This window comes from Calypte anna, chromosome 1, assembly GCF_003957555.1.
Source record: "Calypte anna isolate BGI_N300 chromosome 1, bCalAnn1_v1.p, whole genome shotgun sequence".
Lineage (NCBI taxonomy): Eukaryota > Metazoa > Chordata > Aves > Apodiformes > Trochilidae > Calypte > Calypte anna.
Genome location: NC_044244.1, coordinates 92,466,174 through 92,481,264, shown reverse-complemented (window position 1 = coordinate 92,481,264; position 15,091 = coordinate 92,466,174). Strand labels below are relative to the sequence as shown.

The following is a 15,091-nucleotide window of genomic DNA, read 5'->3' as shown; positions in this document are numbered from 1 at the left end:
TCCTTTAGTAATACACCACTGAGACCTTTTTCTCAGGCATTTTTTCTCAGGCCACTCCTGCCTCTGCAAGTGCATTGAGCTCTCTTATGTCCATATCCCTGATATAGGCATGGGAAAATTATGTGATCCCAGTCACCCACAGACTCATACCCCCCTTTAATGCTAAAGCTTATGCAGGATTCCTGAACTAAAAGTTCCTGCAAAGGTCTAGACTGGCTCCTTCTCAAACAGCTGCCTTTAACATTCATCCTTCCTCAGGTGAGACAGAGTGACTTTTGGAAGACAGGAAGAATGGAAGGTGCACCTGCCTGTGCAGAGGGGTTGGAACTAGGTGATCTTTAAGGTACCTTCCAACCCATTCTGTGATACCCTATGATACTTGAAGGACAAGGTTAGATTAGGCACATGAATCCAAACCAAAGTCCCTGCTCCAGTGGACCCTTATGATAAGCCTAGGAACTTCCAGAGATCCTTGAAATGAAACTATTAAACAGTCAAACAGCAGCACTTTGGACCCTGACACACCCAGATAAGTTCTTTCCATTTGTTTTGTTAATTTTTTTTCCTGAAGACAGGAAAAATCAAGCAAGGCAAGGCAAAGAACTTGTTCTGATTGTGGAGCTTAGTGAAAACAAGCAATTTTTCTTCTTCAAGTTGTATTTACAAATATATTTGTGGTACATTGTCTGGAACTGCTGTCTCTTAAAAAATAAATATTTTGGAAGTGATGACACATTTTCTTTTTCATGATTCCTCAGTGCTCACCAGAAAAAACTCTTCAATACCAATGAATGGTCAAAGGCCTTTTTAAAATATTAGGACATTTAAGTACACTGCTAAGTTATAAATATGTTCTGTAACAGGTAATAAATGCAGCTCATTTTCTGTCTGATGGATTTAAAAATTCTGGTGAAATTGGTGAGCAGTGCACTCAGCACATCCTGTTAGCTGAGTCAATTGAAATTGCACCTGTTCTTGGATGCAAGTCATAACAAATGCAACCCATAGACATTGTAAAGAAAAGGAGTTGTATGCACTTTTTCCAATTAACATCTGCCTTTTGGCACGTCATTAACCTATTTTCCCACAAAGAAACAGCTTCAATTGTATTATGCATCTGAAGCGTGCAAAAAGTCCCTGAGGGGGCACTCTGACAAAAAGCCATACTGTTCCTGGATTCAATGTGAACATACATATTCATTAATTGTTTGGGGCCAAGAGTACAGTATTTCTGATTTTTACAAGTCTTACAAGGTAAACAGGTTACATAAAACTATGTCCTTGGAAATATATTTACATCCCAGCTACCGTAGCTCAGTAGAAAACTCAAGAATGATTTTGTGTTGTGATATGGCAATGAAAATAATTCAGCAAGACTGTGATCAGACTTTTCGGAAATTAAAAAACCCAAAAGTTTACCCTAAAGCAGCATATTTATTGATTTAAATAAATATAAATAAGTAATGGTAGGAAGTTGTATTCCTCTGACCCCCCTTAATGCTGTTCAAGCCATCTTAAAATGGTGAGGAGAATCTCTTCTACTACAGCTTCTTTGGTCATAAGATTAGTTAAATCAAAATTTAAAACTACAGCTTAAGTCTCTCAACATAAAGGTAATGATAACAAAACAATTAATTATTACCTTATATGTGTAAAAGCAAAAAAGAACTACAAAGCCAAGGGAGTTGTTCAGATACATTTGCCTCAGGAATTTGTTTTCCAAGTCCCTTAATGTTATAAAAAATATGTCAGCAGTAGCAAAGAGTAAATACTGGAGAGTTTTGGAGAATGTAGTGATGGGTTTTTTTTAAAAAACAAACAAACAAACAAAAAATCAACCAAAAACCCCTACAAAGAAACAAAAACATACCCCAAAATTAAGCAAGCTCCAGACAATAAAGAAAAAAAGCAACAAACCTATAATACAGTTTGACTTTGGTCTATAAAGCACAATGAATTATTGGCATGAACTGATGTCCCAGTCTGATTGTGCCCTGGTATTTGGGAGCCTCTGTGTCCAGCTTAAAATAAAAAGTGCCTTAAGGTCCAGTTTGGCAACATTTAGCCACTTGGTGTCTGCCCCCATGGTGATAATTGGGAACCTCTAGACATCCTCCCAAAGCAAATGCATATTAAAAACAGAGAATTGTTGCTGCCTCAGCAGCATGCTTTATGTAATACCTAAAATAAAAATGCCATTAAAGTTCCACTAAATTTTGATGGCAATTCAAAATAAAATTTAAGACACAATAGTAAGTGACAATATTTCTTTCAGAGTGAAAGAGTGGTGTTTTGAAATGTCTCCAGAAACCTGTACTATGGGTTTTTGAGCTACTGTGTCATGCTTTGACCCTCTGGGAATTTGAAGTTGGGTTCCTCCCAGCGACACCAACAGAAGAGGCTATTCCTGCTGTGACTTTTTCTTTCTCTTCCCCAGACTTGGGCAATCTACTGCAAGTCATTCAGACTTTGGTTGTGTTTTGTTTTTTAATAGGCAATGGAGGCAGTTTTGCAGTAGCTGGTCTGGATGCTGGAAGCAGTCTTTCTCCAATGAAGTTGCCCATTTACACTTACTGTCAGAGGGTCAGCTTAGCTTGAGGACCACATCAGGTACATGGTTCAGCTGGTTTAGAACAAGTATAGATTTTCAGTACTTCCCTGGGGTCTACATATTTTCATAATAATTTAATGACCTGAGCAATTATTTTCCATGTGGTGCAGAAGCAGAACTAAAACTAAAAAGTGGTCATTTTCCTCTAGCTCTGTCAGATAATTCAGATTAGTCAAGTCCCTAGTTATTTGCTAGAGCACAAGCTCTAAAGTAAATGCTTCTGAGAGTTTAACCAGCCTCCTCAGGTGATTTTAAAGGAAATTTTTCTATTCCACAGGTTTATTTGAAATTATAAGGATCAAGAGAATCAGATAACTAGCTTACATCAATGTTCCTTTAAAAAAAACATCACTGTGAATGGTTGTGGTTGTGTTTTAGGAGAGCTATCATATCTTGAGGAAAATACCTCAATCCTGTTCTCAACTAATCATTATCTCTAGTTATAGAGACATTCCAAGTGCCATGTATGTTGAGTTTCAGTATCAACAGACCTCCCAATAGAAAGACAAAACATCTCTTACTTTAGAAATGTTATGTTAGTTCAACGGTTCACAAAAAGCAGAGGAATAAACTGGATTAAGTAATAAATGCTCCAGATAATAGTGACTGAAAAGGAAGAAGGATTAGTGATAAGATCTAAGGTGGAAAGGAAAATTTTATCAGAGATTTTATTAAAGAACACAGAAGGAAAAAATATTTCCAGATCTTGTTGATAAATAATGCTGAGAAGCTTAAAAGCAACAAAAATCTATAGTTTTGAAATATGTACATAGTCCATTCAGAGAAAACAAGAAGCAAGAAAATTATTCTAATATCTACGTGGTTTTGAGTCTTCTAATAGAGCCAGAAAAGTAAAATACTAGAAGAGTATATGCAAATGCATAAAGCAAAGTACATCTGACCTAGAAGTATTTACATAACTGTGTTATATAGCATTATTCGCAGTTGCATAATCAAAGGTCAGGCTGCTTACATTGGAATATGTAAGACTACCTACCCTGTTGCAAAAAATCTGTGGCTGGGATGTTGCACAAAAATAGTTGAACCTAAAATTTTCATAAACTGCTTCTTCACTATAAACAGTACTACTAAAGACTGAAAATACATAGTACTTACTAAAATTCAGAGTTTACCTAGCAAGTAAGGTGCTGTCTGGCTATCTGAAGGGGATTACTTGGAGACAAAAAGAAAAGTTAATAATAAAAAGAATTGACTGCTTGTTGCCTTAGCTTGAACAACAATAGCATTTGCACGGTGAGCTTCTGTACTTAAGTTGAACTCTATTGATACTGATAAGGTTCAGCTTGGGCAATGGGCTTTATCTATATACAGTCAGTTGCAGAATTGGATTAAAATGCTCCCCCCATTCCCAATGGCCTGTTTTTCTTGTCAATTGCAGAAATGGATTGTGAAGTTTTGATTGTGAATTTACAATAGGTGTTCTGCAATTGCCATTTAAAAATATAATAGGTAGACATAAAGAAGCACAGATGTTTTCTATTAAAAACACGAATTACAGTTATCTTTTGGAGTCTTATTAAAAATAAAACCAAGATTAGCATACATAACAAAGTCTTTCCTGATTTATGGCTTCATTCCTAATGCATTAAGTGATGGGGAATATTCCTAGAATGCAAAGCTTGAGCACCTCTAGAAGTCCTTGAAGGATGAGAATCTTTTGCATCTATGATACAGATTTTGCATAATTTTGTGTTTGGTTCAAATGTGTATTTCAGAAGTATGATGTTGATCTTTATTTTTCTAAATATGACAAATGGAAGTTGGTGGGGATAAGTGTCTGCATCAGTCTTGCAACTGACTTCACAGAGTTGTAACTATAGGTTCAAAGCTGAAGTGACTTCATTTTCATAGTTTTTACACTACAACTTCTTCTAATGGGTCTCATTGAATTTAGGTGTTTGAGTAACAAACAAGCCTTAGCACAAAGAACATTATTTTCATAACCCTTATCCAAGTTAGATCTGAGTTAGAAAACCCACATAGAGCAATTCCATAATAATTGTTATTCACCTAAAAATAGGTAATTTGTTGCTTAGTTACATTCAAAGATCTTACTATGTTTAAAGGAGAGCCCCATAATGTTCAATAGGAATGATTTTAGAAAATACTAGTTTTGGCTGGGCTATACTTTATTAAATAAATATCTGAACATTTATATATATACCAATGCTTAAAATACTGTGCAATTTTTTCTTCAGTTTTTATTACACTGACTTGTTAGGAAAGAAGGACTATTTTTGTTTATAGCAAAATCTAATGTAGTAACATTTATTTCTTTGAGAATATATGAAACGTATTCTCTAACACAATTAATTTTCATTTTCACCTTTTATTCTTCCTGCTGTCCCTGAAGTAACATTTTTTGCTGATTTTCTAAGCATTCTTTCAATTTGTCTTCAGTCAAAGTAAGACGTTGTTCCAGGATTGAAACAGTCTGCATGAAGAGGACAGTAATTTAAATTTAGGTTTATATTACACAATATTATAAAAGTGTGCAACCCAGTATCAAAAGAAAAATAACTTCAACTCAAAAATAAAATCATTAAAAAATATCATAAGATGGATTTCCTTAACTATTCCATCATTTAAAACTGGCTTTGTATCTATAGAGGTTGTCTAGAGGTTTAAAATTGTTTTCACAAAATACTTTCTCTGAGAGAGAAAAATGTATACATGCCTATATAAATCACTCTGAAATACTAATGCAAAAGCTGTATTCATATTAGAACTGAAAACCAGCCATCACTGAAGAACCCAAATGATGCCTTATTAAAACCTAAGAGAAACTTCTAAAGCATCCCCAAAAAAAGGTATTGAGAAAAAAATGTACTATCAAAAGGCATTCTCCAAGAGATAAGCTTCATCAGAAAAGGTAGGTTTCTGGACACAGACTGGCAGTTACTTTTTAATCCAATTTACTACACAAATAATTTTCAACTGATGACTTGAATCAATACTCCCCCAAACTTATTTCTTGAGTTAACATATATATTACAAAAGAATGCAGGGGAAAAAAACCTTAGCCATTCCCTTTTGGTTTCATTTAATGGTAACATACTAGAGACTATACAGTATTATCTTAAAACAGACAAATGAAATCTGGACTACCAAAAAGAAATGGAAAGAAGTGACTCAGAGTCACTACCTGAGACTACTATTTGTGCATTTTCACCGACACTAGGAATGATTCCACTGCTTAGATTCTTACCTAAGTCAATTCCTTGAACATTAAGTTCTAAAAGGGATTTAATGGGACATTGCCTGTTTACTTTGTTCATCCCCTGCTAATGCATGATTGTTCAAGATGGAATCTGATGATGTCTGCTAAATAACTGGCTTCTGGCAAATCTATGCTAGATTTCACTACCGAAAAATAAGGAATTTTCTCCTCCAGAGTTAAAAATACAACAATAATATTTTTGATTAAGTGACAGGAAACTTTCACTTTAGCAAACACAATAGACATGACTGATATTTGCTGAAAGGAAAAATGCAAGCCAGTCATTTGACTATAGAATTATGCAGAATAACACCATAGACTTTACTATTATGATTTCTGGACACAGTCCTTGGGGGTTTTTGCCCATTGATAGCATTACCATTTTCCACAGCAAGTGTTATCTGTTTTTGCATACTTACAAGAGTTAAAACATCCAGCTGCTCCACAATGTGCTCCAAAGCATTACCCAGGGAAAGGGAGATGCCTGTTTGCTTGTCCACATCATGCAGAGCTGACTCGCTCTCATTCTCTGACTTCCTTTTTGGACTTGTTGCCAAGACTGAAGCAGGGTGATACTGCAGATCTTCATTGCTGACCTCATCCTTGAATACAGAAATACCATTGGAAGGTTCAGTTGTCTTTGTCTTAATTTAATTGGAGCCATACAAGAAGACAGGCAGAGAAGTCTGGCTTTTATGTTGTTTTTTTTTTTAATCTCCATACACATGTGTTTCTCATAGCTGATACAACTCAACACTTCAGTTAGTTCTGAACTAAGAGAGAATTTTAGCTGTAACAGACTAGGCAACAAGTGAAACCTCAGCAGTCTTTATGTGTATGTTTTAGGTACAAATAATTGAGGAAATACATGCTGCACTACTAGAACTTGAATTAAAGCTCAAGTAAATAACATTCTTGACTGGAATTTTCTTCAAAAAGATAACTATAGTTCATAAAGACATTCATTCACAGCAGTCATATGCATGAAAAATACATATTTGACTAGATGATCACAAGGGTTCTTTCCAACTTCATTGTATGAAACCTTTGTTTAGTATGAATTGACTTCTTTCAGAAAAATAATTTTAAAAAGAGCAGTTTTCAGTTGTTTATTCAGTGGCATTACTTTTAGAGAAACTCATTCCTTCAGAAAAGAGGAGGAGAAAACAACAGAAAAGACCCAACCAACTCTTAAGAGAGAAATAACTTTGATATATAAATGTAGCTGTAGGAGAGCAGGATCTTCACAATCACTTCTGGTTTTATTTGTGCATTGAAGTTCTTAATGAGACTTTTGAGTCACAAAAATGTTAATCATCACTAATTTATTAGGAGGTCCTTCATAACAAGTTACCCGATTTATTAATGACTTCTTAGTCTTTCATCAAAAATTTCTTATCCCTCTAGATAACTTTAGGTTACTTTTACGCTACAGTAAAGCCAGGTTCTCAAGATACATTATCTCTAATTAGAATTCCAATATCCACAACATATAAACATATAAAGCTTTTAAAAGGCTGCTAGTTAACTGTTTCTCTCAAGTTTATCAACAGCTGATTAAAATAGCCATTAGCTATGCAAAGGGGATCTTTTAGTCTTACCTGATGCATTTAAAATACAAAATATTTATAATGCATCTAAAATATATTTATGTTGTAAACCCAATGAGATTTTCAAAAGTCTTAAAATCATTGTCAGTCATCTAAAACCCAGATCTCCTAGGTCTCTAAAATTACCTCGTAGAATGCAAAGCACTAGGCAGAACTAGTGGGAAACCTTTACAAGATTACCTGGGGATGTGGATGACTTTCTGCCAAGAATGGTTGATGTGTCACCCATACCTTTGATTCAGGTAGGATCAGAGAGTGATGGATGAAATATTACTACTACAGTGTCATGATTTTAAGTATAAATAATACTAAGTCACATCAAGATTATCAACAGCTTATACTGCTGCATTATCCACAATTCTCTTCCTGTGCCTCCAGTGCCATCCTGCACAATCCTGACCAACTAACATGCTCTGTTTGCTGAGCTCACTGTTGTTGCTGATACTCCAAAATCTTTTCTTCCTTTAGTCCTGTGGTTACTCTATCTACACCAATGAGACAGAAGTAAGCAAGAGAAAGATTGTATTCACCATGTCTCTAGAAGGCTTTTTTTTTTTTAACTAGTAAAGCACAAGGGCTAACCAAAAATTCCACACACGTAGTCAGTAGACGACCATGGGTCTAAGGAGGGGAATCACTGAAAGCAGTGATTGTAGTGGGGTAAAAGAGTTTCCTATCTGACGAAAAGGAAGTCTCACCACCCCCTCTGGGTTAAAAGCTCTGCTGTGCAGTTAAGGTCTCAGTCCCCAGAAAAGAACCCCTGAAGTGCAGAATATGGGGTTGACAGGGACAGAAGAAGATACTCATGCATATACTTCAGACATTAACCTGCAAAATCGCATGGAACCCTTCTCAGGGTTTGGTAGTACCACGATATTTGGTGATATGTCACTTTCATTAATTTCATTATGAGGAAAGAAACAGAGAAATAGACTAAAATATACCACCAGTTCACTTTCAGCCCTCTTTTTTGTGCTTGGTGACTAATATATGGAAATGAATGATGCTCATCAAGTAATAAAGGTTTGATGCAATTAATATTGAATTCCAATTATTGATACTGGGTTGTGTCAAAAAATAAAAGTGTGCTAGAAAACAAACTATATATTTCAAGCATTAATTACCCAAGACGGTTATACAGAATGTCCTGATGGTCACAACATTTACATTGGACTACAGAGAACTAGCCTTCTCAGTCTAAGACTACTTAAATTTGTGGCTAATTTCCCAATGACTTATTAGCCAGGCTGTTAATTTTTAAAGGCATGAAACTATAGAAGAAAGGGTACTCTTTCCAGCCATGCAGTTTGAATTTTGCCTTTGGTCAACAGAAAGCAGCTTTAGTTCAGTGGTTAAGACGCTCCGTCAGGAGCACGTAAGACCTGCTTCCATGAGACACTATATTTCATATTTAAGGGTATAAAACAAATAGAAACTCCACAGTAGAAAGGTTTTGAACACAGAACTTACCCATTCTTAACTAGCTGGTTTAATAACATCTTTACATCTGGTACTGTAGTACCATGAATTTAAATTTCTCCTCAATATGAAAAGTCTTGTGATGTTAACTTCAAAGCATTTCAAAGAATTGTACATTGTGAGGGAGTCACTTGTTAGCTAAAAATGAAATAGAATACAAATGGCTTGATTTTTGGACAAGGAAGGCAGAAGACAAATTTCCCATTAAATATTGTGCTTTAGCTCCTTGCCTTGAAGTGTTAGCAGGCCTCAAAGAAAGTATTCATAATATCTCAGAACATTCTGGGGCTCACAGTGTATACCATTATCTCATGTACTTTTAGATGAGCATGAAGTATATAGGATTATTACATTTTAAGACTGTATCTTCCCTTTGCAGATTTTGTTATATGAGATATCATTAATTCAATTCCAGAAGAGCTCAGATTAACTGTATTATTTCTGATTTACCAATTTATATTTGAGGACCTTGGAAACAGAATTAATGGAAGCTTTTTGGCATGCTTACTAAATCACACAATGGAGACAGTCTCAACTGCTAACAAAGAAAAGATGAAGCTGAATTTTGCAATCAGATGTTGAAGAAAAAATATTGCACATTAAAGAATTCCTGCCTTATAACCAAGCATACCATGAAGAAACCCCTTGTATTTTACTACAACGGGAGAGTCTGCTAAGATAGACCTCTTAGTGAGATTTCTCTAGAAAGGTGGTGAGATTACAGAAGCCTTGCTTCTTGTACATCTTGACTGCTCATCCAGAAGCTTCCAACCAGGATTAGCTAAACTTGTCAACGAGGTAGAGGGCTCACTGGTTAAGTTGCAGCAAATTTCAGAAAAACTGAAGACAGGATAGATGGGACATGTTGCAAGAAAGACAGATAAAACTCAAGCATTATATATTCTGCCTGGCAGCAGCAAACGTGTGGTTATCATATGCCTTATGAAACAGGCAATTGATGAGGGAAGTTAAAAGTGTCAGTGAAAACCAGCCAGCTGGTGCAGGAACAGTTTGTGAAGATGATGCAATTATTTGTAGACACCTTCATGCATCTTCTGAAAAGTTTGGCAACTTTTTTGATTTTAATCAGACCTGAGGAAGAGGTAGGGGTCTCAGAGGTAATAAAGTTCCTAAAAGCTTCAGAAAACCATTTGCCAGAGTTTCCCCCCTGAGGCTAACGCAGCTCTACAAGCTCCTCAGCTCCCAAGAGGAATAAGGACCCAGGGTTAAACTGTGACATCATGAGAGTTCCAGAAGTGAGAGAAAGACTCAGGCTGGAACCTCTGTCTTCCCAGACAGCAATATTAATAAGTCCATTGGAAATAAACCTACCAGACTTTGTCTCATGTTAACAGAGCCACTTGTACTAATGTTTTGAGAAGTACATTAATTTTCTTGCCCTTTGAATGTTAGAAGTAATTAAATAACCAAAACAGATGTAACTGTAAACTTCAACTATTACTCTCTGACTTGTCTTAAAGGCATACTGGCTTTGCAAGTTCAGTGTCCAACAAATAATCTATTCATTCTCAGATACTTAAATATAATAAAAATATATATAACATTTAGTGGCACTCATATAAAAGTTTGCTGTGTGATTTGAAATATTTGGATTCAAAATCAATTTAATGGAGAAGAAAAGGAAAACAATATGATGTTATTATACATAGACAAGTTCTAAAAATAGTCTTCTTTAAGTCTTGCATTTCTCAGTTTCTTTTCAGACAAGCCCCATGTACTTCAGACTGAATATAAAAGTAGAGATTTCCATTTAGGTTCCCACAAAGTGATTACAAATTTTGCAATTAAAACCAATGTAAATGGTTTCTTTCAACCCAAGGAGAAAAGCTGTCAGCTTAGGTAAACAGAGCAATAGCTAAGCTATTAAAAAATCTCACCAGACACTTTTTCTTACAGTAAAATTGATCCAAAACTCAATGTATCAGACAAATGGGCCACAAAAAATGCTTTGGAGCTCAGTAAAATTGCCATCAACATTGTGAAGTCAGAGTACTGGAAAAGTTTTCTTCTAATTTAGCAGGTTAAGCAGGAAATTGAAATTCTTCTGTTATATACTCAAAGATGTATAGGGACAATGTGACACAAAAATGCTTATATAAATACAGCAAATGCCTTAACGTTTGTCAGAGCTGGATCAACAAACTGAACTTTCAAATCAGTAAGAGAGAAATGAAATGAGAAAGCTTCAAATTTTCAGCTTATCTAAGTTCTACCAAAATTGTTGCTATTTTTACCATAATATAAAAATTTGTTGAGATATTTTAAATGTTGTCAGGCATCAAGCATGCTGAAATATTATTGAGGTGCTTGCCTTACATTTCAACCTTTCCTAGTGTCTAAACTTACAATCTCTTCCTGCTCAGTGAAGGGTTCAAAACTGCTGAAATCTAATAAAACACTCAAATGTCAAAACCTGTTATAACGGGGTGACATCAGTATAAGTCCTTTAATTTTGGATACCAGTCAGTTTATGTTCACCACTTTCATTCAGCATAGTCTTTTTTATAATATCTTTTAAAAGAAACCCTTTCTACTCAACAGCCTGTTTTACATAAAATCTTTCAAGAACTAGGTGTTTCCTTTCCTTCAAACTAGTCCACTTCTAAAATACTTTACATACTTCCAGTTCATAAACAACAATTCTATGTCACCAGTGTAGTAAAAATGCCTCATAATTCAAAAAACCCAAACTATTCTGAAAGACTTCAGAGCTATAGCTTTTTTTGAGAGAACAGATTTGAACAAAGCCATCAATTTTAAGTTGTTACTTTTGAGCAAAACTTAAAAGAAAATTAAAATGTATACAGTGTTTCTATTCAAACAAGCAATATGGACTCACATTTGGGCAACTTCATGTAAGTTACAAATAAGCAAGAGAAGGAACAGATTTAATTAATCAGTAGGAAGTTATTACCATGACATTACCAAGCAGATGTTCAGTAGAAAATTGAATTTAGCTTATAAATGATGTCACAAACAGCAAACCATAATTCCTTATCTTTGTTTTCTGTCAAGCAAAAGAGCCAAAACTCTGTGGGCTGTACTTAATCAATTCGTGAAACATCCTTACACAAAACATTATCACCTCTCTGATTCCCAAACATCTTCCCATGAAACATTCACAGGTCACATGGATAGAAACAAACAGTTCACCCCAGTCTCCCTTCACTTCATGTTGTATAAGAATAGAATCTGAGTAAAATGCATCCATACATAAATATGCCTGAGGAGTTTTATTTATAGAGAAAAAAAAATTCCCTTAAGAAAAAAAAAAAAAAGCTTCTGTCACTGAACTGAAAATCATTAGTCTTCAATCTTCTAAGAGCTTTGAATTCAGAAACTACAGACAACAGCTTCCAAATGAGTATCTGGAAGATCCTAATTAAGATGGGGCTTATATGAAAAAGTGACATTGGATAAGCTTCCTAATGAATCACAAAAATTGGCATAGTCTTCTTCTTAAAAATAATCCTTTAAATATTGAACACATGGTACATTTGCCTATTAATACTAAAACATTTCTGTTATTGTGATTAAAACATCTACAAACAATTAGACATAAGTAGAGCATTAAGCTCAAACAGACCAAAGGGCAAAGGCTTAACAGTAGTCTCTCACCTTTTCAGACCTCGATTTCCTCTGTTTTTTGAAAGGTTATTTAAAATAATGGGAAATTTCACAGGAGAAGTAACAGTACTATCATTATCACTGCTTTTTCCTCTATCTTGTGAACATACCCTCAAACGAAAATGGTTGTTTGTGGACATGCTGAAGCGAACCATTTGGGAGATGTTTTTTCTTATTATTTTTTTTTTTTCCAAAGGCCATAGTTATTCACAGCTTCTATTACTTTGAAATTCTTTTTTTTTTCCAGTCAATAAGTGATCCACATAAAACAGAGCCCTCTGGCCTATTAGGCTTCCAGGGAGTATGTTAAATCACAATCTGTTTTATCAGTTTCTACAGCAGAAAACTTCCCTGTTGTTTCAGCTGATGACAGCACTCTTCATTTCCTCTCCTCTCACACGCACATGAATCAGCACAGCAAAATCCTGCCATGTGCCAAACCGCAGTTTTCTGCCCCTTGCTATCTGATGAGGTAGCTCTGTTATAATTTACTTGCAAACTTTAATCGAAGTAATGCACTCAAGCAGCAAAACACATATCAACTATGCAGCACGTCTAAAACAACATTCTACAAAGCGTTTCTAGCTTGAGCAGACCTCTTTCAAAACAACTCGTAACACAGAATCTCACACCTAATTCCAAGTCTTTCATGGCTTCTTAGCTATCTGTTTTCTCTATCTCTTAAAAGCACGTCCAAGCTAAAACCAAAAAATTGAAAGCACTTGGTGTAAGTGCACCTCACTCAGTCTCACATGGAATTATTTGGTCTCCTCCTCTCTGGCACAGGTATTGGTCACTGAAGATAACGCATCCCTCAGTTTAGAACCTGATTGTGAGTAGTGCTATCAGGATACAAACTCACAGCTTCAAACCAAGCCAAACTATCAGACTGCATTCCTTGGCAAAACAGGCCTTTTCATCTAAAATGGAATAACATTTTCTTGAAATTTGTCTTGAAAACAACAAATTGAATCTGAAATTAACTGACCTTATAGAAATGATGAGGCCAGTACGATACAATGAAAAGTAGTTGTTAAATTTGTGTCTGGGACTTTGTTGTTGTTTTGTTTTGGGTTTTTTTACTGCAAAATTAACTGAAATCCTGATGCACTTACAGCTATGGTCTGATTAAATGTTCATAGAATCATAGAATCATAGAATTGGCTGGGTTGGAAGGGACCTCAGAGATCATCGAGTCCAACCCTTTTACCACCGTTGCAGTTGCTAGACTATGGCACTAAGTGCCACATCCAGTCTCTTTTTAAATATCTCCAGGGATGGAGAATCCACTACTTCCCTGGGCAGCCCATTCCAAAGCTTGATCACCCTCTCCGTAAAGAAATTCTTTCTAATATTTAACCTAAATTTCCCCTGGCACAACTTAAGACCATGCCCTCTTGTCTTGTTGAAAGTCGTCTGGCAAAAGAGCCCAACCCCCACCTGGCTACACCTCCTTTCAGGGAGTTGTAGACAGTGATGAGGTCTCCCCTGAGCCTCCTCTTCTCCAGGCTGAACAGCCCCAGCTCCCTCAGCCTCTCCTCATAGGATCTGTGCTCGAGTCCCTTCACCAGCCTGGTTGCCCTCCTTTGGACCTGTTCCAGGACCTCTACATCCTTCTTAAACTGAGGGGCCCAGAACTGGACACAGTACTCGAGGTGTGGCCTCACCAGGGCTGAGTAGAGGGGCAGAATCACTTCCTTGGACCTGCTGGCCACGCTGTTCCTGATACAGGCCAGGATGCCATTGGCCTTCTTGGCCACCTGGGCACACTGCTGATGTTAAATTTAGCATTGCTATGATGGTATGGAATAAAAAGCTCTGCTCTTCACAGGTGCACCTCAAGATATCTTGGATATTTTCATGTAAAGAAATTATACTATACTTTCAAAGTGTTCTTTCACATACATAATGAGAAACTGGTTACATGATTTTGTTATGTCAGCTTTTTCCCAGATTACTGCTTGTGGTCTGTGAAAACATTGTAAAACAGAACACGTTCGATGCATTGAGTTTCTCACAATTCCACATGGACAGAATCTAGGACAGAACAAAACACCTTTCTCCTTATTCAATTAATGTCACGAGAACATAGAAAAAGAAGAAAAAATAATCCTTGTTTTCTCCAAGAAACGTAAAAATTAATTATATTTCCCCCAATAAAAAACTCACAGAAGTCCACAAATATTTAAGTGCATTCAGTCAGAAACAAATAAAATTTCTGAAATATTTATCTGAATTCTTAAATCAGCAGTAAAACCTAATATATACCTGAATACAGATTTACCTGTTTTTCAGTTTGTGCATTGGTGTTACTTTCTAGCATCAGTAGTTCCCTGCACAGTCTAAGTCCAAGTCAGTAAAGGCATCTACAAAAATTGAATAGTTATGCTCTGTTTCCACTGGATTTAGATAAACCTAAATCTTAAAATTGAATACAGTACCTAAATACAGAACCTATGCAGCTTCTGTGTAGGAAGAAAAGAAAAAGAAGAAAAAACCCAA

At 35.8% G+C, this 15,091-nt stretch overlaps 1 protein-coding gene across 1 annotated transcript in view; it reads right to left on the bottom strand.

Annotated features, from left to right (window-relative positions):
- Positions 1-4,841: 4,841 nt before the first annotated feature.
- Positions 4,842-15,091, bottom strand: part of POC1B (POC1 centriolar protein B) — a 53,479-nt gene continuing 43,229 nt past the window's right edge. Inside the window, exons 11-12 of the mRNA XM_030469045.1 lie at positions 6,272-6,454; positions 4,842-5,066 (exon numbers count right to left, since the gene is read on the bottom strand). Of these exons, the coding sequence (XP_030324905.1) occupies positions 4,962-5,066; positions 6,272-6,454 (288 nt within the window). The 3' untranslated portion in view covers positions 4,842-4,961. The remainder of the gene's footprint in view (positions 5,067-6,271; positions 6,455-15,091) is intronic.